This window comes from Sinocyclocheilus anshuiensis, unplaced genomic scaffold (genome assembly GCF_001515605.1).
Source record: "Sinocyclocheilus anshuiensis isolate Anshui unplaced genomic scaffold, SAMN03320099.WGS_v1.1 scaffold1024, whole genome shotgun sequence".
NCBI lineage: Eukaryota > Metazoa > Chordata > Actinopteri > Cypriniformes > Cyprinidae > Sinocyclocheilus > Sinocyclocheilus anshuiensis.
In genome coordinates, this window is record NW_015552843.1 from 2080415 (window position 1) to 2107499 (window position 27085).

The 27085-nt window shown below is 36.2% G+C and overlaps 1 protein-coding gene and 1 long non-coding RNA gene across 3 annotated transcripts in view; both read right to left on the bottom strand.

The window, feature by feature from the left end:
* Positions 1 to 8360, bottom strand: part of LOC107668055 (uncharacterized) — a 21885-nt gene extending 13525 nt beyond the window's left edge. Inside the window, exons 1-3 of one of the 2 annotated variants that reach the window (XR_001631846.1) lie at positions 8144 to 8360; positions 6479 to 6555; positions 5303 to 5692 (exon numbers count right to left, since the gene is read on the bottom strand). This is a non-coding gene — a long non-coding RNA (uncharacterized LOC107668055). Of the gene's footprint in view, positions 1 to 5302; positions 5693 to 6478; positions 6556 to 8143 lie in introns of those variants that run through there. The other variant, XR_001631847.1, reaches the window with a different exon arrangement.
* Positions 8361 to 16319: 7959 nt separating this feature from the next.
* The window catches only part of LOC107668031 (potassium voltage-gated channel subfamily C member 1-like), a 24398-nt gene continuing 13632 nt past the window's right edge, over positions 16320 to 27085 (bottom strand). Inside the window, exons 2-4 of the mRNA XM_016459758.1 lie at positions 20455 to 21397; positions 19493 to 19687; positions 16320 to 16561 (exon numbers count right to left, since the gene is read on the bottom strand). Of these exons, the coding sequence (XP_016315244.1) occupies positions 16494 to 16561; positions 19493 to 19687; positions 20455 to 21397 (1206 nt within the window). The 3' untranslated portion in view covers positions 16320 to 16493. The remainder of the gene's footprint in view (positions 16562 to 19492; positions 19688 to 20454; positions 21398 to 27085) is intronic.

Consider the following 27085-nt stretch of genomic DNA (forward strand, 5'->3'; position numbering starts at 1 on the left):
ACAGCAGATTTACACAGCATGATCTGAACATGCATTATGTACATGTATGCAAAGCATTAAAATGCTTACTCTTAACTTTTTTGGTTGGGAAGCAATAATCATATCACTCATATCATTTACACTCCTCATAGATGATAAGTGCATGCCTCTCTCTATATAATGGTCAAAGATAGTGGTAATAGATTACAGTTGTACATGCTGCTGTGATGACATGCTGCGGGAATTCATTAATACATAATCACAAATGCTCTCTGTTCAAATAGAAATTGTTTGTTCACAGATATTGATCAGAATCAACTACTGAGACTAATCCACTAAGACAATCTGGAATTACATGGCACATTTTTATCTTTTTGAAGCAACTGCACTTTTATTTTGCCCTTTATTTGCAGCTCTGAGACCTCTTGAAACCAAACTCATTCTAGTGTAAACGTTGAGCCATATTTTAGTTGACTACAACTGAAGAAATGTACAACAAGCATCTCTTTCTTTTCCAATAGGTGCTGGAGGCCATAATGTTTGTGAGCAAAGTGCTATACTGTATATTTATGTACATTGTGATTCTGAATATTATATCTGTAAATATCGGTGTACATTTTGTTAAACCAACGGTAAGAAATCTATGAAAAGCAAACAGGTGAATTCTTGTAACACTGACGTGTATGATATTGTTGTACAGTTAAAGCGTAGAATATTTAACTATTTTGTACATTGTGCAATAGTGTATGTGTTGTGTATGGGGGTAGTGTATGTTGTATCAAGTGTGTGTGTGTGTGTGTATGTGTGTGTTAAACGAACGGTAAGAAATCTATGAAAGGCAAACAGGTGAATTCTTGTAACACTGCTGTGTATGATATTGTTGTACAGTTAAAGCGTAGAATATTTAACTATTTTGTACATTGTGCAATAGTGTATGTGTTGTGTATGGGGGTAGTGTATGTTGTATCAAGTGTGTGTGTGTGTGTGTATGTGTGTGTACAAAAAAGCTGTTTTATTTTTGCTATTTTGATGTCGTGAGTCCCTTACCTTCCTTAATTCACCTCCAGCTGTGAGTTTTGGTTCCACTGTGAACATTTGTGTGTTCACACCGCAAAGATTGTTGGTTAGTGCACTGAACTGAAATTTTCTTTTACGCTTTTAATGTAAATGTTGGTTTAAATCTGATGTGGACGTCAGCTTATCATACAGACAGCACCTTCTGTACGGTCCTCTGGCCTTAGTATCCGCAATATTATGGTTTGCTGCGTCTAGGTTTCGTCAAAATGTTGAAGCACTTTTTACGTTTAGTCCAACTATATTCAGCGCAATCATTATTAGTAGTGTTAGATTATTGTAAGACACACTTAGCTGGGACATTTCCGCACTTTTTGTCTCAAACCTATACGAGCACTGAGGAGGAAAGTCAAAAATAGAGTACTTTTGCACTCTGGAAGTGCTACTTTAATCATTAGAAATATACTTGATGTGAATGTAAACGTATTTTTAATCCCCCAAAGTACTGTAAAGACCATCCGCGAGTAATTTAGTAAGAAGGACACAGATGAAACATGTACTATTACCCTCCAGTCTACACTTGTGTGCTGTACTTGTCTTAGATTTATAAGCAATATTTCTGCAGGCATTTACTTTGGTTGGACGTTGGTCAGATGGTCTCTGAGGCCACAGGAACCGCTGTTACTCTGAGAGTAGCGGCATTGGAGGGCTTCACTGCTAAAGAAGAGCAATGCTCTTAAACCTTTAGTCAAACCCTATTCTGTTGGGTGATAGCACATTCAGATCACTAGCCACAGTATACTGTTAGCTATACAAGGACTATTTTAATGTCTCAGTGTTATTGATATTGTACAGTATTTCCAATTCACTTGGGGAAACGCTGAGTTATGAATATTAAATATGGACCATCACAAAAACGAATAATAAAAAGTTGGTTCTCACACTGAAATGTGTGTGTCTGATTTGTTCCTTGACTAATCAAGTTGTTTTCAATCACAGTATTAAAAAGGCTGAGCATCCCTGTGTTTGTGCTCTGGTGTGAGTCATCTGTGTTGAGCGGTGGCCAGATCCATTGATTGACTGAAAAGGTTTCTGCCACAGCTTGGTGAAAGCCAATAAAAGAAAGAAACCTATAGCTTTCATTACGAGTGAAACCTGATACACTCAGGATGAAAGGTGCCCAAAAGCACTAATTTCACTATTTGTGTTTGAGCTATAAATTTTAAAAAGAAAAAATGGAGGGCTTAATAAAATAAAGCTTGGGTGCAGTATGATACTTTTATACTTTTATTCAGCAAGGACACATACAAAATGACAGGAAATACATTTTTAATCTTTTCTAGACATTTAAACATTTGTTTCCATAAAAACATTAGGCAGCACAACCATTCATTATAATGGTTATAAGAAATGTTACTTGAACACCAAATCAGCATATTAGACTGATTTCTGAAGGATCATGTGACATTGAAGACTGGAGTAATGATGCTGAAAATTCAGCTTTGAGTCACAGGAATAAATTACATTTTAAAAGATATTAAAATAGAAATCAGTTATTTGAAATTGAAATTGCATTTCACAATATTACTGTTTTTAGTTTATTTTTGATTAACTGAATCAGATTTTTTATTACATTTTTATTTCAGTTTTTAATTTTAATAGCTTATATTTTTTAAATAAAAAAACAATGTAAACAGGTGTTAAGGGAATAAACGCACCATTTTACTTTCTCTTTATTTTATAAAAACTGAAATTAAGAACAGTTTAGTGATTTTCCATGTCTTGAAAATAAGTGTACATTTTAGGATGAGACTGTAGCACAAAAGCATCAAGGACTGAGACCTCTGTGCAGTCCGACCACATCCTGTCTGTTAAGTGAATCTCTGTCCAGCTGAGCGTGTGAAGCCAGAAGTCCTTCCTCTGGCAGGAAGTGATGCGGAAGTCAAAATGGAATTGACAGGTCATTGGATATGTTGAGATACGCCAATTTTCCTGAAGCTCTTAACAGCTGACTGGAAGCAATTAATGTCTACAAACCGATTAGATGAAAGCTCTCACATCCCTCTAAGAGATTCTCAACAAGGAGCACATGGAAAGATGTTCATTGCATTGTTAAAATTATGAAACATAAACAGTAACTTAAAATACAAATATAAGAATCGTTAGAAGAATAAATAATAAACATTTTTGGTGCATTCAGTTCCTTTAAACGAAAAGTGAAAATTTGCTGAAAACCCTTAGGCCATCCAAGGTGTAGATGAGTTTGTTTCTTCATCGGCACAGATTTTAAGAAATTTAGCAGTACATCACTTGCCCATGAATTGATCCTCTGCAGTGAATGGGTGCCGTCAGAATGAGAGTCCAAACAGCTGATAAAAACATCAAATTAAAAAAATGAAAAAGCTGCATGTTTGTAACAAACAAATCCATCATTACAACGGTTTTAACTTCACCTCTATCCATAATATTGCTTTCTCCATTGAAAAAATAATCTTGTCTGAATCGGGAGAGAAATATGCACAGATCAAGCACCGTTTACAAATGGAAAACAGCCCAAAACAGTTGTAAACAAATGGGGATGGACTTTTCCTACTGAAGGAAGCATTATAATGTAGCAACGGTTTGAAGTTAAAATGTGTTGATGAATTTTGTTTCTTACAAACATGCAGCTTTTCACTTCACAAGACCTTGCGAGACACAGGACATTCACTGCAGAGGATCCATTGGTGAGCATGTGATGTAATGTTACATTTACAGTACCCAAGTTGTTCTGATGAAAAGAAAACAAAATCAAGATTAGCTGGATGGTACTTTGTGTGTTTATACCCATAAGCACACACATGTACTGTACATGTAATGCCCCTTAGTTGAGCTCTCATTGTATTATTGAGGGCTGAAATGCTAAACTAGTCACTAATCTATCTTTTATCTGTCTCTCAATTGGCTTTTAGGGTCATTAAGGAAATTAAGTAAATTTGCAAAAAAAAAAGGAAATTTGCATACACTTTCCCCAAACGCCTTTCAAGAGCATGTTAGGCTGCCGTCACCGTCACATGGGCCAATTTAGCCTTGAACTGTTGCATGAAACTCGGTTTTAGCATGAATCTCAGTACATGAACGCTGACATTTATTAGGCTGTGAGAGTGTGAGGGAGTCGGGTAGCAAAACTAGTGTTGTCGCCATCTGAGCCTCTGATTGTGGCTTCTGTTCCGTCAAAGTCACACAAAGGCTTTTGAGGACAGTGTGTAGAGCATTTTAGGTCTTAAGTAAGGTGGCAGAATCTCTCATACTGTCTACTTTTGATTGTACTGTGTATTAAGTTGTAGTGTTTTTAATATCACAGATGTTTTGGTATGAAAGGAGATGCCATAAGAAGACGACATGCGAGTATGTGTTTCTGTTTTAGGGGGCAGAGAGTGCGTCATGCCCGACCCCTCACACTCTCCACTTTGTAAACCCTCGTTTCATCTATATCCTGTAAACAGACTTTTCCTCCATCACAGGCCTGAGACACTGCCGCAATTGCTATCTCTATCTTTTCTCACACCCACTCACACAAACAGTGGTAAATCTAGGAGTGACATTCTTAATTATAGAACAGGACATCGACGTCCATCAGCAGATGTTTACTTGGCTGAGATGCAGCTTCCTGTTTTCCCATCACATTCTACCTGATTTAGCATCAGCCCCTCAAGTGCACAAATAAAATAAATTTAAATGTCTAAGCAATGAAACTCAATTGTAAAAATATACTTTTGCTTCCTTTGTTTCCTCCTCCTTTCTTCAGTATTCAAGGTCGCGTTTGTGCAATACAGTAGGATATAAACATGTCAAAAACAATAGTTTTGCTTGGTATTATGGGAAAACATAAGTCCATCCTTTAAGCATTTAAAAGTCTTTCAAATCAATAAAAAATATATAACTGAGTGACCTTACTGTTTCTGTATCCACTTGTCTTCTTAATTAGCATATTTGCCTTGTTTGTCAGTATCTTTAAAAATAAATAATTACAAAACAGATTTACATGGGAAGCAAAATAAGATATGCATAAGATACTGTGACTTGTTTCAAGAGAATATATTCTAAATTACATTTATTTCTCCTTCCTTACTTGTAGTTTTGTCTTGTTTGTAATACATTTTAAAACATCATATATTTCTGTGTTAGCAAAACTGACTATTTAGAAATCATAACTCCAGTCTTCAATGTCAAATGATCCTTCAGAAATAAATCTAATATGCTGATATGGTGCTTAAGTTACTTATTTTTTTCTTTTTTTTCCTTATCAGTGTTGAAGACAGTTGTGCTGACTCATTTTTGTAGGAACCGTGATACTTTGTCAGGATTCTTGATGAATCAACAGCATTTATTTTAAATGAAAGAATAAGTGAAACATAAGGCAACAGGTGAATCAGGAAGATGTGTGTTTTTTTCCTGTTTGTCTCTGTTGGCGATTGCTGCGTGACTTTTTCAGCATAAGCGAGCTGGAAGAGGACTGAGGAGACTGCTGGGCCATTGTTTTCCTCAGCCCATGGGAGTGATGATCTTGGGTTGAGTCACTGTAGGAAAAGAGGCCCGAGCCAAGAATGTGTGCAAACGACACGTTCCAGCACCTGCACGCTTACGCCTCACACTCCTCCATATCCTTCCACACTCTCACAGACAGCGTCAGACAGAGAGAGAGGCTATCTGGTGCTAGCTATGATGAATTAACAAACAAAAATAGGACTCAACGTCTATCCAAGTAGAACAATACTGATCCAGCATCAAAACAATTCCTACTTCACACCTTTTCTAATGCACACATTTATGGGAAGAAACAATTAATATATCAGTATATTCCTGTTAGGTATCTTTTATCTTTCATATGTGTGCAGCACTGAGCAGTCTGCAAAAATTAGTTCCATCAGAAAAGCAGAAATGAAATCAGCACAAAAGCAGAAAAGGACTACTTATAAGGTATAGCTTGATAATATCACACACTGATATTAATCCAGATATTCATAATTTATCATGAACCTCTCTACTACAGTAGAAAACTTCCTGACCACACTCTTTACACACTATAAATGTTATGGCTCAAAAGAATTTGAAACAACCCCAAAAAAAGCTCACTAAATGATTTAACGGTTGGCCTACATGCAACTAAAGAGAATAAAGCACCCAAAATCAGCCATACCTCAAGGGTGCTGCTTTGCCATCAGACTCTTTTTACTGTTCCTCACATCTACTCATGAAACTACATTAAGGCATTTAATTAAAGGTGATGATGAGACCGTGGGCCATCACAATCCAGCACCTCCCTTATGAGTTTAAAGGCATATAGATTAAGGTTTACCCTTGACAGGGTGGTCTGAATGAGTGTCTGCTGTGTGCCATGAACCCTTTAAACCCGTGTTTTAAAACCACAGTAATAAGGGCAAGGTGAAATCCAGAAACATATCATGCTTTTCTGAACTCACTGTGACAAAGGAGAAAAACACACCTGAGCTGAAGTAAGGTAAATTACTCATTTTCATGCCGAAGGTCTTCTTGTATGGTTCGTCTTGAAATATCTATAAGCTGTTAAAACAAAATACTTTAGAAGCAAAATCGCATAAAACGTTTTCAGAGATTCAGTAATACCGTCGATTTGATGGCACACACTAGATGAGAACAAAACTTGAATTTAACTGAGCTGAATAATGCCTTCTGCTTTATAGACGATCAAATTAGATCAAATAGATCAAACTTGTGCAAAACTTGTGATTTTTTTTTACAACATCAACACTATTATTGAACTGAATCAACATTGAACTTGAACTGAATGACGACAATATTCTCTTCAGAGCTGCAGCTACTAAACGCTGAACTTGTTTTATAATGTAACTTCACATAGTTATTGAACTAAACTGAACCAACAAGTGAGGCTGAATAATGTACTAGCTACAGCTGCTTTACAGCAGAACTTGCATCGGTACTGTAAAGCTGCTTTAAAATCTCTTGTACAAAGCATTATAAATATAAAAGTGACATGACTTGAGAGATTTGTCTTACCTCAGTGGCAAATAGTTCTCTTTCTTTCTTACAAGCAACTAAAGTGTCATTTGCTGACAAAAAAATAAATAAAAAAAATCTTTGCAAGTGCACAATTTAATTGAACGTGCACGCGCAATAAACGTCTCGTGAGCGCACGAAAAAACGCGTGTTCACGCGTTAGCATTTCTGGTTTATTTACAGTTTCCAATAAAATAACATTAAATTAAATGTGCTACCTATCAGATTGTGTTTTTTAACATCTACATCTACCCCAACCCTAAACATACCCTTACAATAATGCAAATACAGTAACTGTTGTTCAGCATGACAAAAATGACGCAATGTTGATGCATGCCCAGTAAGCCCTATAGGACTATACAAAAGAAGAAATGGGCTCAATGTAGACCAAATTTTTCACATTTTATAAATGACTTTATATGTAAATCTCCCATCCAGGGGGCGTGGTTGGATCCACATCTTGGGGGTGGAGATTGGTAGGTTTAGGGGTGGAGATGGGTGGGTTTAGGGGTCAGGGGGTGGAGATGGGTAGGTTTAGGTATATGTAAGGTGGGAGGAGTTGGATCTGGATCCAACCACGCCCCCTGGATTTTGTGTTCTGCAGTGAGGACCATCTCAAATCTCTTGGAACAAACAAAAAGCACTGAAAACATGTAATGCTCTGAAAGCATTGAAATTTATGTAATTTTCTTCCTTTCTTTTCTTACCTTTTCTTTTTTTCTCAGCTAATGTTAATTCGACCATGTGAATATGTAATACCTCTCGTTCTTGTGGCATTGAATTAATAAAGCATTATAACAAATAAATAAATAAAATAAAAAGCCCTGGTAGGACAATCTATGGGATCCCTTTCTCAACCCTTTTTTTTCATGCACACGCTTCTCTGTAAATGTAGCCTATGTATTTAATGTATTTAACAAAATCAATTTGTCAAGCAGGTAGGAAAAATAAACTTAATTTCACATGCATTTTCTGGGGGGAAAAAACTGTTTTATTGTTAGTATAGATTTTATTTTTGCTGTTTGCAGAACCTTAAGCCTTAACGTGTAGACTATATAAGATTTACAATCACGTTTGGCATGTAAAATCACGAATGAAAAAAAAAATATCTCACCTGTTAACAGTGTGGTGAATTGGATAGTATATGCAAACATTATATCCTGCTCTTCAGGCTCATAATCTCACATTTGTCTTCTTGGAAGTTTGAAAATATCTCAGCAGTGCTCATATTTGCATTTGCACTTTCTGCAGTCAAACAAAGATTTCCATATGAACTCAAATTTCTTTATGTATTTTGTGCATGTGTATGGAGTCTGTATGAAAGTGTGTGAGCCTACATGTGTGTGTGTGTCAGTTTTAGCAGCACACATTATCAGCCATTGCAAGCACTCTTATGTGCCTGTGCTAATTGGCTGTGGATTAAAGCGCCCACTGACTGAATAATTACAGTAACAAGGTCTTAACCACTTTCACATTGATTTTAAAGTGAGGTGGCTTTTTCCTCTCCTCTTTAACAGAAATCATAAAGGAAAAACTGAACGCTTGGAATCACTTTTAAAAGCGATCTTATCTCACCCAGCCAGTGCAACTCATTACATCACACTCACAGAACAGGGCTAGAAATAGAGGGGTTAATATGTGCATTACTGGAAACAAGATTAATATTAATGCTTTGAGACCATACATTTGTGAGAGTGGACATTTAAAATGCATAGTAATGGCTTCTTTGTTTCTATTGGTTTCCTGCCAGTAAAACTCCATCTAGATTGAGCGTTTGTAAGTGATGGTGGATGTCAGATGTGTCCATACTAATGGCTTCATATCTGTCTACTTCATGGTGATAAAAGCCTCTCAAATGCAGAAGCTTTTGACTCTTCAACAGATAAATGCCCATTCCTCTTACAGCATTTATCTTCATATTCAAAGAAACAAGTCGACTGGTTATCAGATGGTCCTACAACCTCATACCTGATTCTGCTGACTGTGATTAATGCTTGAGAAAAAGTGTTAACACAGAATGAAACTTTAGAAATGTTACTTCTGTTGACTGTTGATTTGTGATAGAAAAGTTAATGCCCGCTGCAGGTATTTGGTTTCCTTGTATACTGGGTTCAATATGTAAATAAATAAATAAAACTAGCTTGAAAGTCCCTGTTAGCAAAGATTCAAACTGACCTTTTCATTTCTAAAATGTTAAAGTACATAGAACAGGACTAAAGGCCCGCCGGAAGGAAAAAGACTAAACAGTAATAGCACTTTCCTGTTTCGTATCATCTTCTCAGAAAGTTATCTTTGCAGAAAATGAAGTGCTACTATCAAAATAAATGAAATACCTCTGCAGTCATGATGTATTATTAATGTAGTATTGACAGATTTAATCTGACTGGATCAACAGCATTTTGGTGGTTTATTATTGTTTTTGTTTTTTTGTTGTTGACTGTTGATTAAGATATGTAAACATTTGTTTGCTTGTCTTGTGTCTCATAATAGAAAATGTGAACATGTCTGATAGCATCATGCTAAACTTGGATATCATGGCTCTGTCAAGCCAAAGGTTGATCACATGGGTCCACTTGGCCTCAAACAGGACTCTGACAGGAAAGATACACAAAGGTGAACAGGAAACATTCAAGAACAGTGTGTTTTCAAGGAAAGATTTCTAATTCTTCCCATATGTTCACATTTTGAACAATACTTGGAAACATTTATGTAATAGGACTGGATTTAGCATAAATTTCCATTATATTAAAGGAATAGCCCACCCAAAATGAAAATTTGCTGAAAATTGATTCAACCTCAGGACATCAAAGATGTAGATTAGTTTATTTCTTCACCAGAACAGATTTGGAGAAATTTAGCATTGCATCACTTTCTTAACAAATGGATCCTCTGCAGTGAATGGGTGCCGTCAGAATGAGTCGTCAACATGTTGTGTATGGGGTTAAACAGGCAGTGCTGTAGAATCAGGTGTTGATCTTCTTCTGCGGAGGCAGTGTTTATCCACACTATTACGTCATAAAGTGGCACATTCCTCAACCTGTTGTTTTGGCAGATTGGCTTCAATAAAAGCTGTTTTTAGACTAACTAGAAAGTTTTGAGTTCTGAAACTTACAGAATGTTTATAGCACAATGACATCTTACATGTCAAAGGATCAAGGGAATTTTGATTTCTCAGTTCATGATCCCTTTAAATCATGGCTTCTGGGCAAAATCTATAATCTATATAAGGTATATTAATGAGTCTATAATCTATAGCAACACTTTCTCCAGTGAAAAAGTCCATCCCTTGTTGCCCTCTCACATTAAAATTGACAGCATATGTTTAAAACAGTTTTGAACAGTTTTTACTCGTAAACAGTGCATGATCTCTGCATATTTCTCCCCTGATTTAGATAAGATGACTTTTTCCACAGGAGAAAGCAATATTATGGATAGAAAGACTTGTATTAAAGAATGTTTAGCCAGAAACAGTGGTTTAAAGATGTTAGCTGATGGACTTGAGTCTTGTGAATTACTTGTGAATTATTGAGATGTTTTTTCAGCTGTTTGGACTCTCTTTCTGACGGCACCCATTTACTACTGAGGATCCTTTATTGAGCAAGTGATGCAATGTTATGGAACTAGAGTGAACTATTCCTTTAATTGAAATGTTAAAGCTCAGTAAGACATCCTAGTACATTAGAAGTAAATACAATCAAACACATTTTCCAGTCTCCCCTACACAAAAAAAAAAATCCTGAAACTTAAATTAGAGACACAATCAGAGAGACCTCTCAGTCTCCAAAAATGAAAAGACGTCTCGGCTAACAAAGGAAAGGGGGCGAAGATGAATGGACCGTTGAAAGAAATAGCGGGACCTGTCCATAGACAGCATGAATCTTAGGGATAATGACCCAAAACCTGTCTCGCCGTTTCCAGTGTTGAGAAGATGATGAACGGGAAGGGGGGGAGAGACATCCGAGAGCACCGTAACCATGACAACTCCATCATGGCACCTCTTTTATCACCAGAGCTGGGGGTAAAACAAAGTGGGTGAGCGTATATCAGTCTGTGAGAGTGCATTGGAGATATTAGGAACATAATGGATTCAAGATGAAACAATGTGGCCTTTCCAGGGTCATAAGCTTTTGTTTTTCCTATTTTCTAATGTTATTGACTGATATTTAGAACAGCCGCCTCATCCTTAAAGGTGATTTGGTCATTTTCTTTTTTTAAAAAGACATTCATAAATATAATTTACTACATTATTTTACTTTTCCTAGAGGGTAAGTAAAAACAGGCTCATTTTTACCTTTTACAGCATGATATTAAATGTCTACACTAGTAACATTGTGTTTTATGTAGAGATTGAACATTTCTATGGGTCACAAGCCCTCAGAACAGAATGTCTGTCACAGCTGTTACTCTCAATAGCAAACATTTGTTACCAGGGAACCCAAATGCTCAGTCAGGCCCAGCCAGAAACCAACTGGCCACTTATGCATTTTCCCTTTCTGATTTATTTTATTTTTTTCTAACTGGCCACTTCTGCGACCCGGCTGAAGAGGCAGATGAGCAGCTCTCCATGGTAACTGCGCTCGACATTGCCATGACAACCCATTTTATGGGGCAAAAAAAGACAACAAAAGAGAAGGAAATACAATGGAATTAATTGGAGAGTGGATGACAGAACACATGAAATGCTGCCACCCCTTTCCCTGCGTGAAAGCTTATGTGCGTCACTCAATCCAAGCCTTAGACACAGTGAGCTTATTTAGTGCATGTTAGACTATTAAATCATTCACTGCGGCACACTTCCTATGCTTCTGCTACTCCTTTCAGCTGATGGATTCTGCAGAAGAATGGGAGATATTGTTGTATTCTCCAAATTTGAATATAACAGCTGTGTGGGAATATAGTACCTGGAACATATTTACTGTGGGTATAAATCAACAAGTGCATAAGAAAGTATAGCTTTTCATCTTTAACATGTATTAGGCAATTGTGAAACAGATCCTGGTGACCATTTCTTTCATTCATCCTGTAATCTTAACATTAGGCTAAATGTTGTGTTTTGCCTGTAATTAGATACTTATTCTAATGTTTAAAATAAAAAAAATAAAAATAAAAAAAAGCCCATATATTACAAGTGTCATATTACAAGTCATCACTTCACTGCAAAAAAATAAAAAATAAAATAAAAAAGTAATGTAATCTATTTTTTGCTATATTAGTTGTCAAAGAATTATAAGTTGTTCTATAACTTAAAAGTTTGCTTTGCAGCATAAGATCTAAATAAACTGGTTTTAAGAAAAAATGTATTATATTATATTATATTATAGGATTATAGCACCTTTGCATTTTTTGCAACTACAATGAAAAATATGAGTTGTTAGGTAACTTAAAAGTTTGCTTCATGGCATAACGTCTAAATAGACGTGTTTTATTTGAAGCAAAATATATATAAAATAAAATAATATAGGACTATACTTGACTTAAAAAAGTCATTTTAAGGGTCAGATCAGGTAGAAGTAGTCCCTGAATTGCATTTTTACCACTTTTAAAGTGGTGTAGTATGGAAAGAAACAAGGAGAACACAGGAACGAAAAAGAGAGTGAGAGAAAGAGAGAAGGAGGGGAGAAAGAGAGAATGATGCATTTAGAGAAGGAAGGAGCTAAACAGTAATTAATGGGGCTTATCTCTCACAGTCGCCATAGAGATGGATGTGTATTCTGCTCTGTTTAAAACTGTACAAGTGGAGGCGGCACAAGCTCAGGTCTGCAATCAGACGGACGCGCTGAGGCTTTGGCTCTCCTTCTCAAATCAAATACACAACAATGACTGCGTTCCAAAACATACAGCTGCATCTCAGACATCAGCCTTACGGATGGGACAGCGCTTGAGATAAAGCAGCGCAAACCTCAGCTCAATATTTAGATTTTATTTGTATTCCTGCAGAAATGCATAGACACACATGCCTACAAAATACAAGATATGAGCTTCTTTAGACATATAACATTGTACGTTCATCCAAAAGTTGCAATGCTGTACACTTTCAGAAAAAAAGGCACAAAAGTTGTCACTGGGGTGGTACCTTTTTAAAATGTACTAAAATTTACAATTTAGGCACTACTATGTACACTTAAGGTACTAATATGTACTTTTAAGATATTAAAATGAACTCTTTAGTGGTAATTAAGGTACAAAGGTATACCTTTTTTAAAAGTACTGCCCCAGTGACAGCTTTCGTACCTTTTTTCAGTATACATATCATCTATTAGTATAAGAGCCTCATAGTTAGCATGTTACATCATCCCTGAAACACACAAACATACTCACGTTTACTAAAGGCAGATTATCTACTGCTGGACCATTATGAAATCAGTCTGTATAACTAGATAGTGAATGCATCTTCTTGCTAGATAGTGATACTCTGCTACATACAGTAGTACTGATATTTACATTTTCTGATCTAAATAGCATGGTGTTGCACTTGAACTCTGTTGTTATGAAACATAAGGCAACTATGGCAGACAACAAACTGGAAAAAGTCTCACATAAATTTTATGTGTGTGTGTGCGCAAACATGATTGACATCTCAACAATATGAGCCTCTCTTAACAACAAAATATTTCAAAGTTGTTTTTTTATTTTTTATTATTATTATTAGAATTAGAATTATTCGTAGTATTACAAGACAGGAGGCACAAATTGGACAGGTATTACAGTGTGTACTTGCAAAAGAAGGTTAGATTGCAGTGAACTAACATTGCAGAACAAAGATTTCTGTGTTTGGTCCCATCTCAACCAGCGATGTTATGAATATTAATGGCTGATGATTTCACATGCAGGACTTCATGTAGTTTGGTTACAGAAAACGATGGTTTGCGAAAGCATGCAGCTGCCACTGTGCTCTTTAATAAAGTTGCTTTGTTGAAAATCTATTTTCTTTATGAGAAAAACGGAAACTTTATGTATTTCCCTTTGGCATTTTGAATTAAAATACTTTTGGAAAACTGTTCTTGAAGATCCTTGTTCAGCCATTCTTTGTACAGTGATAAATGGGCCATTCTTATAGTCGTGTTAGCTGGCCTGTGATCTCTGGAACGATACTGTACAGACACAAGCTGCTTTCTGCTTTTGTCCAAATAAAGACAAGCTGAGAATCATGCGGGGAGAAATGCTATATAGATCTTCATATGCACTGTTGTTTCATAAGTTCAGAGTTAAAAAAAAAAAACTTTTACTCTTTAAGGGCACATTTAATCGATCAAAAGTGACAGTAAAGGAAATTACTGTATAATGTTAGATATATTAGATGTATATTAAAATAGAAAACAGTTTTTTTTAATTGTCATCCCTAGTGAAAAATAAATATGCTAAAATGTATTTGAAATACATTTATTTCATTCTAAGTATACTACAAATACAATTACATATTTATGTACTTAATAAAAACAACCTGCAATTGGTATACTAAACTGGTATTCTTAAAGTCTGCTAATTTGGAACAACTAATTTTGCACTTAATGAACTTTAATTGTATTAGGAAGTAGGGATGCACCGATACCACTTTTTCCAGTACTCGCCCGATACTGATACTTTTATGTTTGGTACTTGCCGATACCGAGTACCGATGCCGATATTTTTATTGCATTTGTACATTTTTTAAATATTGGGTACAGAAACCAAAAGGGTATGTATAATGTTAGTTGGTTTCCTTAACTCCATTCTGCTGTCTGTTGTTCTGTTGTCGGTGTTTCTTTGTCTGAATATGGCGCTTATCACATGCTGTGTGGTATCGGCGTTTGGTATCGGGGCATTTTAACGAGTACGAGTACAGGAGACCAGTATCGGGCCGATACCGATACCATTGTCGGTATCTGTGCATCCCTATTAGGAAGTATAGCTGAAGTCCAACTAAAGATATACTACATATAGATATACTAGATACAAGTACATTTGATTGTGATAAAGTGGAACTATTGCAAGTATACTTTAGGTACACTTTAAATATCTTGCATTTAAAGACCGATATTATTCAAAGATTATAAAATCCTCATCAATAGTGACATTAAAACACATTTTAGGCTAAATATTAATAAATGTGCATTGTGCACAAGTAGTACTCCAAATTAAGTTTAAATATCATTTTTATATCAGTAAATGTTAATAGATTTGAACTATACTTGGTATGAAATAAATGCATTTTAAATATTACTTTTTTACTAGGGATAGTATTTCACTATTTTATGTTTACTGTATTTTTGATCAAATAAAGGCATATTTGATGAGGAGACAAGACTTTAAACATATTTCCTCAATGAAATATGAAGTTGTAGAAGGATATATTGAATGGTTTGTCCTTTTAAAAAGTCTCTAAAAAATAATATTAAAAGTTATTTTGTCAACTTTTAGGATTAAACTAGCATTTAAATGGCAATCCGTGTATCATTCGATCATTTGTTTTTTTTATTTAATATTGAAAATAGAAAAATGAGAAAACGGCTCCTTTTTCGTCTTTTTGTTTTTTTAAAAAAAAAGAAAAACGAGAATTCAGCTTAAATTTTCGATTTTCGTTTTTCGTTCATGGGTGGAAAAATGAATAAACAGCTTGAATATTCGATTTCTACATGTGGGCGGGAATTAAATGCCCCTTTCTGCTGATTGGTCAGCCGAAGATCAAACTGTGCCTTCATCAGTTCTTTCAAGCTATTTATTCATTTTTCCACCCATGAACGAAAAACGAAAAATTAAGCTGAATTTTGGAAAAAAAATAAAAAACTAAAAAGGACTTTAATGAGGACTTCAGCGACGTCATTACTTTAAGATTTTGTGTCCCAAATAAAAAGGTATATTAAAGTTAAATTTTGACCAAATGTACTTGTGCTCTATCATGCAAAGACATGCCTGGCAGCATTTAAAATGGACAGACACACATGATGATTTGACTAGAAATGTTCCATATTCTTGACTGAGAAAGATGATGCATGATTGAGGAGAAGATGAGAGATTGGTGAGCATCCCACATGAGTGACCCACTCTTCCCATCAGGACAAACCCCCCTCAGGTCAGGGTAGTGACTTCTGCTTGAGTGTAGTTTGCTGGGGATGTGAGCGCATCTCTACAGCTCTCTGAAACGAAATGTAACGTTATGATGCGACGAGAATACTTTTTGTACGCGAAGAAACAAAAATAACGACTTTATTCAACAATTCTTCTCCTCTGTGTCTCTCCGCATCACCGTAGCGCCATTTTGGAGAATTTGAAAACAGATTTGAATGAAATTTTGACCAAATGTACTTGTGCTCTATCATGCAAAGACATGCCTGGCAGCATTTAAAATGGACAGACACACATGATGATTTGACTAGAAATGTTCCATATTCTTGACTGAGAAAGATGATGCATGATTGAGGAGAAGATGAGAGATTGGTGAGCATCCCACATGAGTGACCCACTCTTCCCATCAGGACAAACCCCCCTCAGGTCAGGGTAGTGACTTCTGCTTGAGTGTAGTTTGCTGGGGATGTGAGCGCATCTCTACAGCTCTCTGAAACAAAGACACAGAGAAAACAAGTTGAATCAAACTTACTATTTTAATTAAAGTAAAATGAAGGGCATTAGTAAATATATGGAACAAAATTGAAGTCCCTTTAAAACTTCTATACTATTTAAGATTTTATACTATTTTTTTTAACTTTGAAATGTAAAGACAATGCTACAATGACATGTAGTGGGATTTGGATCACTGAATCAATCAAAACATTAGACACCAGCACTGCAGATTTTTGTATTACTGTCTTCAGAGAAAGATTCCTGCCTATTAAAACAAGAAGACTTCTGGCCTTTCAGAGGCCCTGCTGTGAACCCAGAGAATGGGAAAGCCATGGGGTCTGTCCATGTTGCTAATGGAAACCTATTAGCAGCAATTAAGTTGAGTTGCCTTTCGGGACCAGAAGCAGATCCGTAACTCACTTCAGGACTGCTGGAGACGATGCCTTTCAGTGCTGGATGACTGGCTCGCCACATAATTACACACAAATCAAGAAAGAAGTCGGCTTGAAAAAGACAGCAGCGCTGTATAAGAGAAGACAGTAACCAAGGAGACTGTCTTTACTGCAAAAAAATCTTGTTTCCTTTTAATTTTCCAGTAAAAATATCTAAATATGCTCAAGACAAGATAAATGCATTTAGAAAATAAAATATTAAAGGGTTACTCCACCCCAAAATGAAAATTATGTCATTAATCACTTACCCCCATGTCGTTCCAAACCCCTAAAAGCTTCGTTCGTCTTCGGAACACAATTTAAGATATTTTGGATGAAAACCGGGAGGCTTGTGACTGTCCGATTGACTACCAAGTAAATAACACTGTCAAGGTCCAGAAAAGTATGAAAGACATCATCAGAATAGTCCATCTGCCATCAGTGGTTCAAATGTAACGTTATGATGCGACGAGAATACTTTTTGTACGCGAAGAAACAAAAATAACGACTTTATTCAACAATTCTTCTCCTCTGTGTCTCTCCGCATCACCGTAGCGCCATTTTGGAGAATATCCACTGAACGCAAGCAGTGTACGCTATTCTGTGTCAGCCGCGACACAAGGATACGTTTTCTACGTGTATTAACGCTTTGATTTGAACAAAAACAGCGCATCCGTGCAGCGCGGCTTCATAATGTTACGGTTGAACCACTGATGGCAGATGGACTATTCTGACGATGTCTTTCATACTTTTCTGGACCTTGACAGTGTTATTTACTTGGAAGTCAATGGGACAGTCACAAGCCTCCCGGTTTTCATCCAAAATATCTTAAATTGTGTTCCGAAGACGAACGAAGCTTTTACGGGTTTGGAACGGCATGGGGGTAAGTGATTAATGACAACATTTTCATTTTGGGGTGGAGTAACCCTTTAAGACTTGTTTTCAGTGACAACATAATTTAAATTAAGTTTAATCTTACCAGTTTGGTACAAAAAAAACGACCTTCATTTATATATCATTATCTGTATCATCTGTGTTTGACATTATTGTTGTTTCACACCGCATATAAGCACAAACAGAGGAAATGCCATGGGTTTCTGATCTACGGATCATTCGTACATATTTATTTTTAACATCAGCGATGATATTTCCAAAGATGGAGCATCTTTGCTATGTCTGGTGAAGGAATTATTGCCTGTAATCACTGTTTGTTTGACAGGACCACAGCTGCTGTCGCTCTGCCCCTCATTGATTCCCAGAGTGCATCGGTCTCCACATCAGCGAGGAAAATTGCACGGCTTTTTACACAAATGACAAATCAACCGTCACAGAATGTCTGAAGGGCTTAGACGACCTCTGTTTGAATTTTCCAAAAATAGAGGGAAATCAAAACAAAGATGAGATCATAGATGAGATCACAGGACTTAATTATTCATTTATTAATTTATGGAAATATTAATTAATTTACTCATTAGTGAACCAGATTTCAGATGAAGATTCCCACCTATAAGCTGTCTTGCTTCAGTCACAGGTGCTAATGAGCTCCTGTTTTACATTAGCAGCACTTCTGCTCCTTCAAATGGAGAGAGGGGCTTCTAGGATGTAAAAGGTGGAATGTTTGCTTAAGCAGCTCGTGATCAAGCGATTATCTCCAGAAATAGACTGCCGCCAACCTGTCAGAGCTTTAAGGAATTTGGGGGCCGAGGTGCAAGTCATTCAGGCTGAGTTGAAGTCTAACTTGACAGCAGCCAGTAATGAAGGATGTTGGGTTTGCAGAATGCTTTGTCTGTCGTGATGCTCTCTTGTTTGGTGTGATGTTATCATCCTATTTTTCTCAGTTTTGAAATGTCAGCTACAGAATAACATGTCTGACAAAAAAATACATTTATTTTACTGTGCTCCAGAATACTTTATTCTGATTACTCAATTGTGGCATTCTGTGGTCAAATGTTTTTATAAAGACTCTTAAACTGTACAACTGAATGATTTCCTGTATAGCTTTGACAGTTTCATGCTCCTCATTGCACTCTACAGGCTCTCGTTTTTCATGTAATAAAATAATATTGATGCAAATCAATACTTCATATCCATTTATTTGGGAAGAACACAGATAATAAGCAGGATAATGTACAGTAAGCTGGTCATTTTTTGTGAGATAAATCCAAATAAATGACACAAGACCTAATTACTGATCATTTTGCAATATATATATACATGTATAGTTTTTCCTTTAAATTTCCTAGACTGTGGCGCCCTGCCAGATTAATTTGGACTCTGAAAAATGGGTTGGATCACTTTTCTTGGAACTCTCTTTGAAGTGTACCAAATTAATGTTTTTAACTTTAAAAATTGGAGCATAGAGGTGGCATAGGAAGCAACATACAGTATATATTTGGCAACAAAATGGATTTTAATATAAAAAAAATACAATATATTTTTAAATTCCTGAATTTATCAGCGAGATTCTAACTCTATAGCCAGCAGTTCCTGTTTACCTGTGTGGATGGTGGAATCAGCTCCACAAGAAAAGTCTCCAGAATTTAGCAGGAAGCAAGTTGCCTCTTTCATGGGCTTGTCTCTATTGCGTGAGCATCGAAGCGTCCACCTCTCGCCCGGAGAGTGCGGCTGGGTCAGACTGCAGCTCTCCTCTTCAGAAAGAGTTACGGTAGCATCACCATTCTGCTTTGAATCTGACAACAAGACAAAAGACAAAAGCATGGATGTCAGTGTTCATGACTATTCACTTTCAGAAAATATACACTGAACAAAATTATAAACGCAATACTTTTGTTTTTGCCCCCATTTTTCATGAGCTGAACTCAAAGATCTAAGACTTTTTCTATGTACACAAAAGGCCTATTTCTCTCAAATATTGTTCACAAATCCGTCTAAATCTGTGTTAGTGAGCACTTGTCCTTTGCCGAGATAATCCATCCATCTCACAGGTGTGGCATATCAAGATACTGATTAGACAGCATGATTATTGCACAGGTGTGCCTTAGGCTGGCCACAACAAAAGGCCACTCTAAAATGTGCAGTTTTACTGTATTGGGGTGTTCGGGGGGGTTCGAAAACCAGTCAGTATCTGGTGTGACCACCATTTGCCTCACGCAGTGCAAGGGGCAAAAACAAAAGTGTTGCATTTATAATTTTGTTCAGTGTACAAGAATTGGCATAAACCTTTGTTAGATTTATGCTTGAAACAAACGGAAAACAAAGTCAATATCAATGGTAAATTTGCCTTTGAATTGTTTTGATTCTTGTTTTAATATGATTAAAATATGATCCACATTAATATATTTCATACTGTGATATTCCCAGTATAATTCTACCTTAAAATGGGCCATATATCCCATATATCCATATGGGTCTTTAGCTTCATTGTATCAAACAATTTAATTCATCCCACTGTTGTCTCTTAGAAAACACTATTGTCATTGAAATCCTGATGTTCTACCTGAGCGGTTTCTTCCAAGGTTCTCCTCAGCAGCAAGGGGGCATGTGTCACTTTGTGTGCTGTTCCTAGGTGAGTTGCTTTCAGACTTCCCAAACGAGGCAGAGTTCATCACCATGTGTGGGTTTGGGTTGTGCTTCTTCTTCTTCTTGGGCAACTTCTGCTTGGCCATAGCCAGTGAGTAGTACATCCCAAAATTGTTAACGATAATGGGCACTGGCATGGCGATGGTAAGCACACCTGCTAACGCACATAATGCACCGACCATCATGCCCAGCCATGTCTTAGGGTACATATCCCCATAGCCTACTGTGGTCATTGTGATCACCGCCCACCAGAAGCCGATGGGAATGCTCTTGAAATGCGTGTGGTTGCAGCCACTAGGGTCTAGGGGATCTGCGCTAATACGTTCAGCGTAGTAGATCATGGTGGCGAAGATGAGCACCCCGAGCGCCAGAAAGATTATGAGCAGACAGAACTCATTCACACTCGCCCGCAAGGTGTGGCCGAGAACCCGGAGACCCACAAAGTGTCGAGTGAGCTTAAAGATCCGTAGGATGCGCACAAAACGGACCACGCGCAGAAAGCCTAGGACGTCCTTGGCAGCTTCGGATTTGACGCCGGTCAAACTCAGCTCCAGATAGTAGGGCAGGATGGCAACAAAGTCAATGATGTTTAGCTGGTTCTTGATGAAGAGAAGCTTGTTTGGGCAACATATGATGCGGACCAGGAACTCGAAGGTAAACCACACCACACAGATTCCCTCCACCAACGTCAGCACTGGTTTGGGCTCCATCTCCATCTTCGAGATGACGGGGGTCATGGTGGAGTTGCTTTCAGTATTTGTAGATGTGACATTACGAAGTTCATTGAAGACCTCATGGGTCTCCAGGCAGAAGTTAGTGATGGACACCAGGATGAAAAACAGGGAGACAAAGGCAATTATCTGAAAGATAAGACCAGAAATTAAACATCTCAATAAACAATCACAAATCCCTTAAACTGGTCATGAACTGCATTTTTTTATTTCATAATGTTTCCTGAGGTGCACTTAGAATGATTGTATGATTTTTACCTAAAAAAATTATCTGAAATTAAAAATAAAGGGACATTTCCTATCCTGATTTTAGCCCTCTGATTTGGCTAACATCTTTGCATATGAAATAAGTATTACATGTGGAGCTCTTTCAGAAACTTTTACAGCATTTTTACTATCACAGCTTTTGAGATCAACTAATCGTGAAAAATGTTGAGTATTGTAGCTGATGACAGACAGTTGAGCGCATGAATGCAGCGATCTAGTCATTTCATCTGGGGTTTTGCACTCTCACAAATGCTTTTATCATAACTTACAATGCAAAAATTATGTAAATAAGAGATTCACGGTGCAGTGTAGACTGCGTTAAAGGGGTCATATGATGCGATTTCAATTTTTCCTTTCTCTTGACAAAAAATTGCCGAATTATATTTTTTATATTTGATACAATCACTTGTGTGATTAGATCTTTCAGTGCAGCACAGCATCAGCTGCTAAATTCATATCTGCGTTCACGCTTTTGCTGGCGTTGAGCCAGAGACAGACACGTTTGTACAGCGCTGCATTATAACCAGTCACACACGATTCTGTTGAGCTTATGAATGCAATGGCCAATCAGAGACGTGTAGATGAGTCATCGCTGAAATGCGGTGTTTTGTTCACTTGCTCACTGACTGAATTACTGGTGAATTCTCTCATCAGAAACAACAAATTGCAGATGTGCGTAGATGTAAGTAAGATATTCATTTCACAGTGTAAACAGCTTCATTGATTTTAATGGGAGTTTTTGAGAGCGCCTGAACTCTGGCTAGACTGAATGAAAATGTTTTTTGTTAATGTAAATGTTCTTTGCTCTCTGTAAAATGAAAGTGTTATAATTAGTAACCTACAATATTGTTATTAAATTCACATTATACAAAGTCAGTCGTATTAAAAATATTTTATGGCATGCTGGTACTTAAGTAAAAAGTTGGGTTTTATTTGTAGTTAATAGATTACACTATTAGTCTACTTTGCCCATCACCATTTATTGACCAAATAACAATCTATAAAGGTGAAAAACGCATTTACTTACACATATTTGAGAATCGAGATATTACCTGATATAGTTTACACATTTGGAAATGTTTCGAATAAACAGGGAAAAATAAAATAAAAAACATAAGCCTACATCAGTTATCCTATTTTAGTTCTGTATTGCTCTTCTCTCTCTCTCTTCTCATTACACTAATGTGCCAATGGGCAGGGCCAAAGATGCGAAGATGAAGCAGTACTAGACCATTATTCTGCAGAGGAGGACTATCATCACACTATGACATCATAATGTGACAAAATCTGAAACAAGTCGTTTTCTGAGCTTGGATCCATATTTATAGTTTTCACCCAAATTTTGCTTTAACCCACTGTAAAATCCAACAAAGTAACTCTTTCATTTTGAGGAAACTGACTTCCTTAACCCAAATATGTTTAAAAATATTAATGTGTACATATTTCATTTGAGTTAGCAAAAGATAGTCATATCATTCAACCTAATCACGGGCTCTCCTTGGTATAAAAGGTAACCCCCAAACCTCCAACAAAACAGAAACCCACTTAAACCCAACATAACAAAAAACACTAACAGATCATCCCCATATTAATCTTATGCAAAAACACATTTTATAACATGTAATTTAAAAAACGTATCTCCTTACACACTCTAAAGCATGATTATACTGTTTAATAGTTCACATAACTTTTTTTCATTAAGTGAACTTTAATTCATATTTGAGTAAAATTAACTTGTTTTATTTAGTAAATGTTAATGTCACAATGTTTTTGTCACATTTTAAATGAGCTACTCAATATATTACTAGGCTGTTGATGCTGTTACAAGGCATAAAAACACTTTTTGCAGAACTGATCCGAAACTCTCTCACACCGCCCATCCTTTTCTGTCAAGTCATATAAGTCCGCTTCCTTGTTAACATACAGTATTATCTTAAAATTTACAACAAATGGAGGCAATTTCTTTTTCCTTCATTAGCAGCAAACAATTAAATTAGCTCAAATTAAATTCCATGAAAATTGTCAGCTGTCATCTGAAAGCAGCAGCCTAGATGAATATGTAGACTAAGTGGCAAATCTGTTAAACAGAGTCATTAATGATATTGTTTTTTAGTAACTGAAAGATAAAGGACGTATGTGAAGATGTAGATAAAGGACAAGAGCAGCAAAGCAACTGGTGGTGGTGGTGGGGGGGTAACCATGACAACCACGTCACACCAGCACCACACAGTTGGATACTTGTTGTCATGCTGAGGGAGATACAAGCCCATGGGCGGCACGATAGCGCTCCCAGAGCGATGTAATCAATTTTATTTATGTTTACACACATCCTCACAGGAGCAGTAAACTGTAAATGAAGACTGTGACGGAATCACTTTTAACCATTTTAACAATTCATTAAGCTACAGTATTACTGCAGGCTGCCAATTCAAGATTTGGCGGGATTAACAGACCATCATAGGGCTTTAAGAGCAGGAGTCTTCAATCTTTTTCAGGTCAAGAAACCTTTGGTGAATAGACATGGCTTTGACGTCACACAAAACAACAATGGATGAATGATTTTATTTTTTGAATTTAACAATTAACACAGAGTCTAGAAAAATTTAAATGGAAAGAACAGAATCCAGTAAAATTAAAACGGGAAAAAAACTGAATTTGGGAAAAAAATAAAACGGATTTCATAGGGCCATACATATAGAGCACTTCCTACTGTTGTCGGGATCAAAAGGCACAAATTTCCTTTACTCTATCTAATAAAGCATATCTGTGCACACACTCTTCCCCTGTTAGATAACAGCAGAATAATGCAAAGACAACAATACTTACTGCAACCAATGGTTACATGGTTAAATGCAACATTTTGCTAAATTAATTTCAGTGCTTCTTGCACGTGACACTTTCAAAGTCAAATGTCTGGTGAGTGGCACTAAAAGGTTAATGCTCTTTCGTGTTTTGAAAGGTACAACCTACACTAAAACCGACCCTGACAGTGTTAAAAGCACTCATGAGATGAAAACACATTGGCTGAAGCAATCATGGCATTTTAGTTTGCGTCTATAAGTCTTTGAGCTCATTTATCATGACTTGTGTTTCGTTTACAAATCATGCACTACAGCAAAAGTGTCATGATGTCATAAGATAGTATCGTGCAAGGCATGAAAATAAGTCTATTAATCGATTATCTGCCTCTGCAATCATAAAGGAATAACGAGTTTTGCAAAAATCTAGGTAGAGACATTATTCAAATTTTCAATGAGCCTAGATTAACTTACACAATGCACTTGTGCAAATAAATAAGAACCCAGTATGACCTTAAATAAAACATAGCAAGGGGAACTGGGAACTGTTTCAGCAGCCCTTTCCTTTCACCCTTGATTAAAGTGCTGTATTGAGTACTTTAATCAGCTTTAATCAATGGCAAAGTGGTCACAACAAGGGAAGAGTCCTCTGATTCAAACCAGCAACAATTTCACTCCTATTCAGGAACACATTCATATATTTTTCAGCAGCTAAAATGCAAATGTGGTAATTATATGAGAACACGTATGTGGGCAGAGTGAGCGAGGGCATCTGCATTAAAAGGCAATTCTTCAGGAGAACTTTCGAGCAATAATAACAAGCCTGAATCAAATCCTTTTTTACTTTTAACATCATTTACTATTTACTGATGTTGAGCCTGTTCTGTGTAAAATTTGTATTAATTTGATATTTGTTTGGGGCCGGCCATGATATTAGTTATACAATTAAAGTCTACAATATTTGGTCACATTTTAAGGTACAATTCTATTTATTAACAAACCATTAACAACAACTTTTGCCTCAATAAACTCATAATAAATGCGTATTAATTGTTAGTAAGGCAGTTGTTAAGTTTAGGTATTGGGTAGAATATGGTCATGCAGAATATGTGCTTTATAAGTACTAATAAACAGCCAATATGTTAATAACAGTTAACTAGTTAATAGTGAGAATGTCTCTATAAAGTGTTACCAATGTTTTAATTATAGAGAGTAATGTCCAAACGTTTACACATTGTTTTTTTTGTTTTGAAATTTTCCACAAAAAAAATCAATGGATCTGCAGCATTCTCTGATTTAAGGGCCCATTAACAAGACGGCTGTTAAAATATAACTATAACGATAACTATAATAGCATACACACCTGTTTACCCTCCGTTTATTAAAATAAAAAAAAATCTGAAAGTGATACTAACAATATTGTTCCTCCATGTTGTTGTTATAGCTGTGGTGTGGACACTACTGTATTGACACTAAATTATAACAATTATTAAAAGTCTAATAAATTATTGTCCTTTGTGTGAACAGGCCTTTACATTAGCACCTTCACTCATACCGGCTCTTCCTGACCATAATTCTGAGCAAACACTGTATTTTCCTTAACGTGTTAGGCATTGTTCAGTAGGAAGGGACTCTTAGCTAAATATATTTGTGTTCTAATGAGGAAATGGGGAAATAATTGAGTTGAGCTGCTCTCGCACTCTGTAGAGTGCTGTAGTTACAACATTAACAAAACCTTTCAGAGTGCTGAATACAAACAGTTTAAGTGGGGTTGTAAATTGCTGGACAGATGGGTCATTATGCACATTTATCCAGCACTATATCACATGACAGACCACACATCATAAAGACATCCTATTATTGAGATTACTTCATTAAACAAAGGCTGCTCTCATGTATTCAGTGCAACATCTTTTGTACGTTGACAGCATTTTCCAAATGCGAATTATGTATAAAAGCAGGATTATGAAAATATGAGCTAAGATCTTGTACAGTAACAATAGTAAGCTCAGACAAGTTCTGTGCTGGTTGCTACACTGTGCTAAAAATGTATTAACATGAAGGCCAGATGGCATTTAGTATTAATCATAAAAATAAACAATGATTGTTATGTGGGATCTACTTAGGAAAAAATAAATAAAAAATAGGAAATCACTATTTTTGTTAAGTGATTCACTGAAATCAATCTGGCAGCATTAACACTTGAGCTCTTTTTTTTTTTTGTACTATAACAGCTAGTGAACTCTTCAGGGTACATCATGAAAAATGTAATGGTGATAGCTGAAATGTACATGCTTTGTAAAGGCACACTCTTCCATAAACACATCTGTGACTACACATCCAGATGTTTTGGATTTAGGAGTTTATCTATGACAAATATAAATAATATATATTGTTCAAAAGTTGAAGTTATATTTTTTAAATGTTAATTAATTTTTTAAAGTACCTTATGCTCACAATGTCTGCAATTATTTGAACGAAACTGCAGTAAAAACAGTAATACTTATATATATATATATATATATATATATAATATATATGTATGTGTATATGTGTGTGTGTGACCCTGGACCACAAAACCAGTCATAAATCTCATAAATTGCATTGGTATATTTGTAGCAATAGCAATACATTGTATGGGTCAAAATTATCGATTTTTCTTTTATGCTAAAAATCATTAGACTATTAAGTAAAGATCATGTTCCATGAAGATATTTTGTAAATTTCCTACCGTAAATATATCAAAACTTAA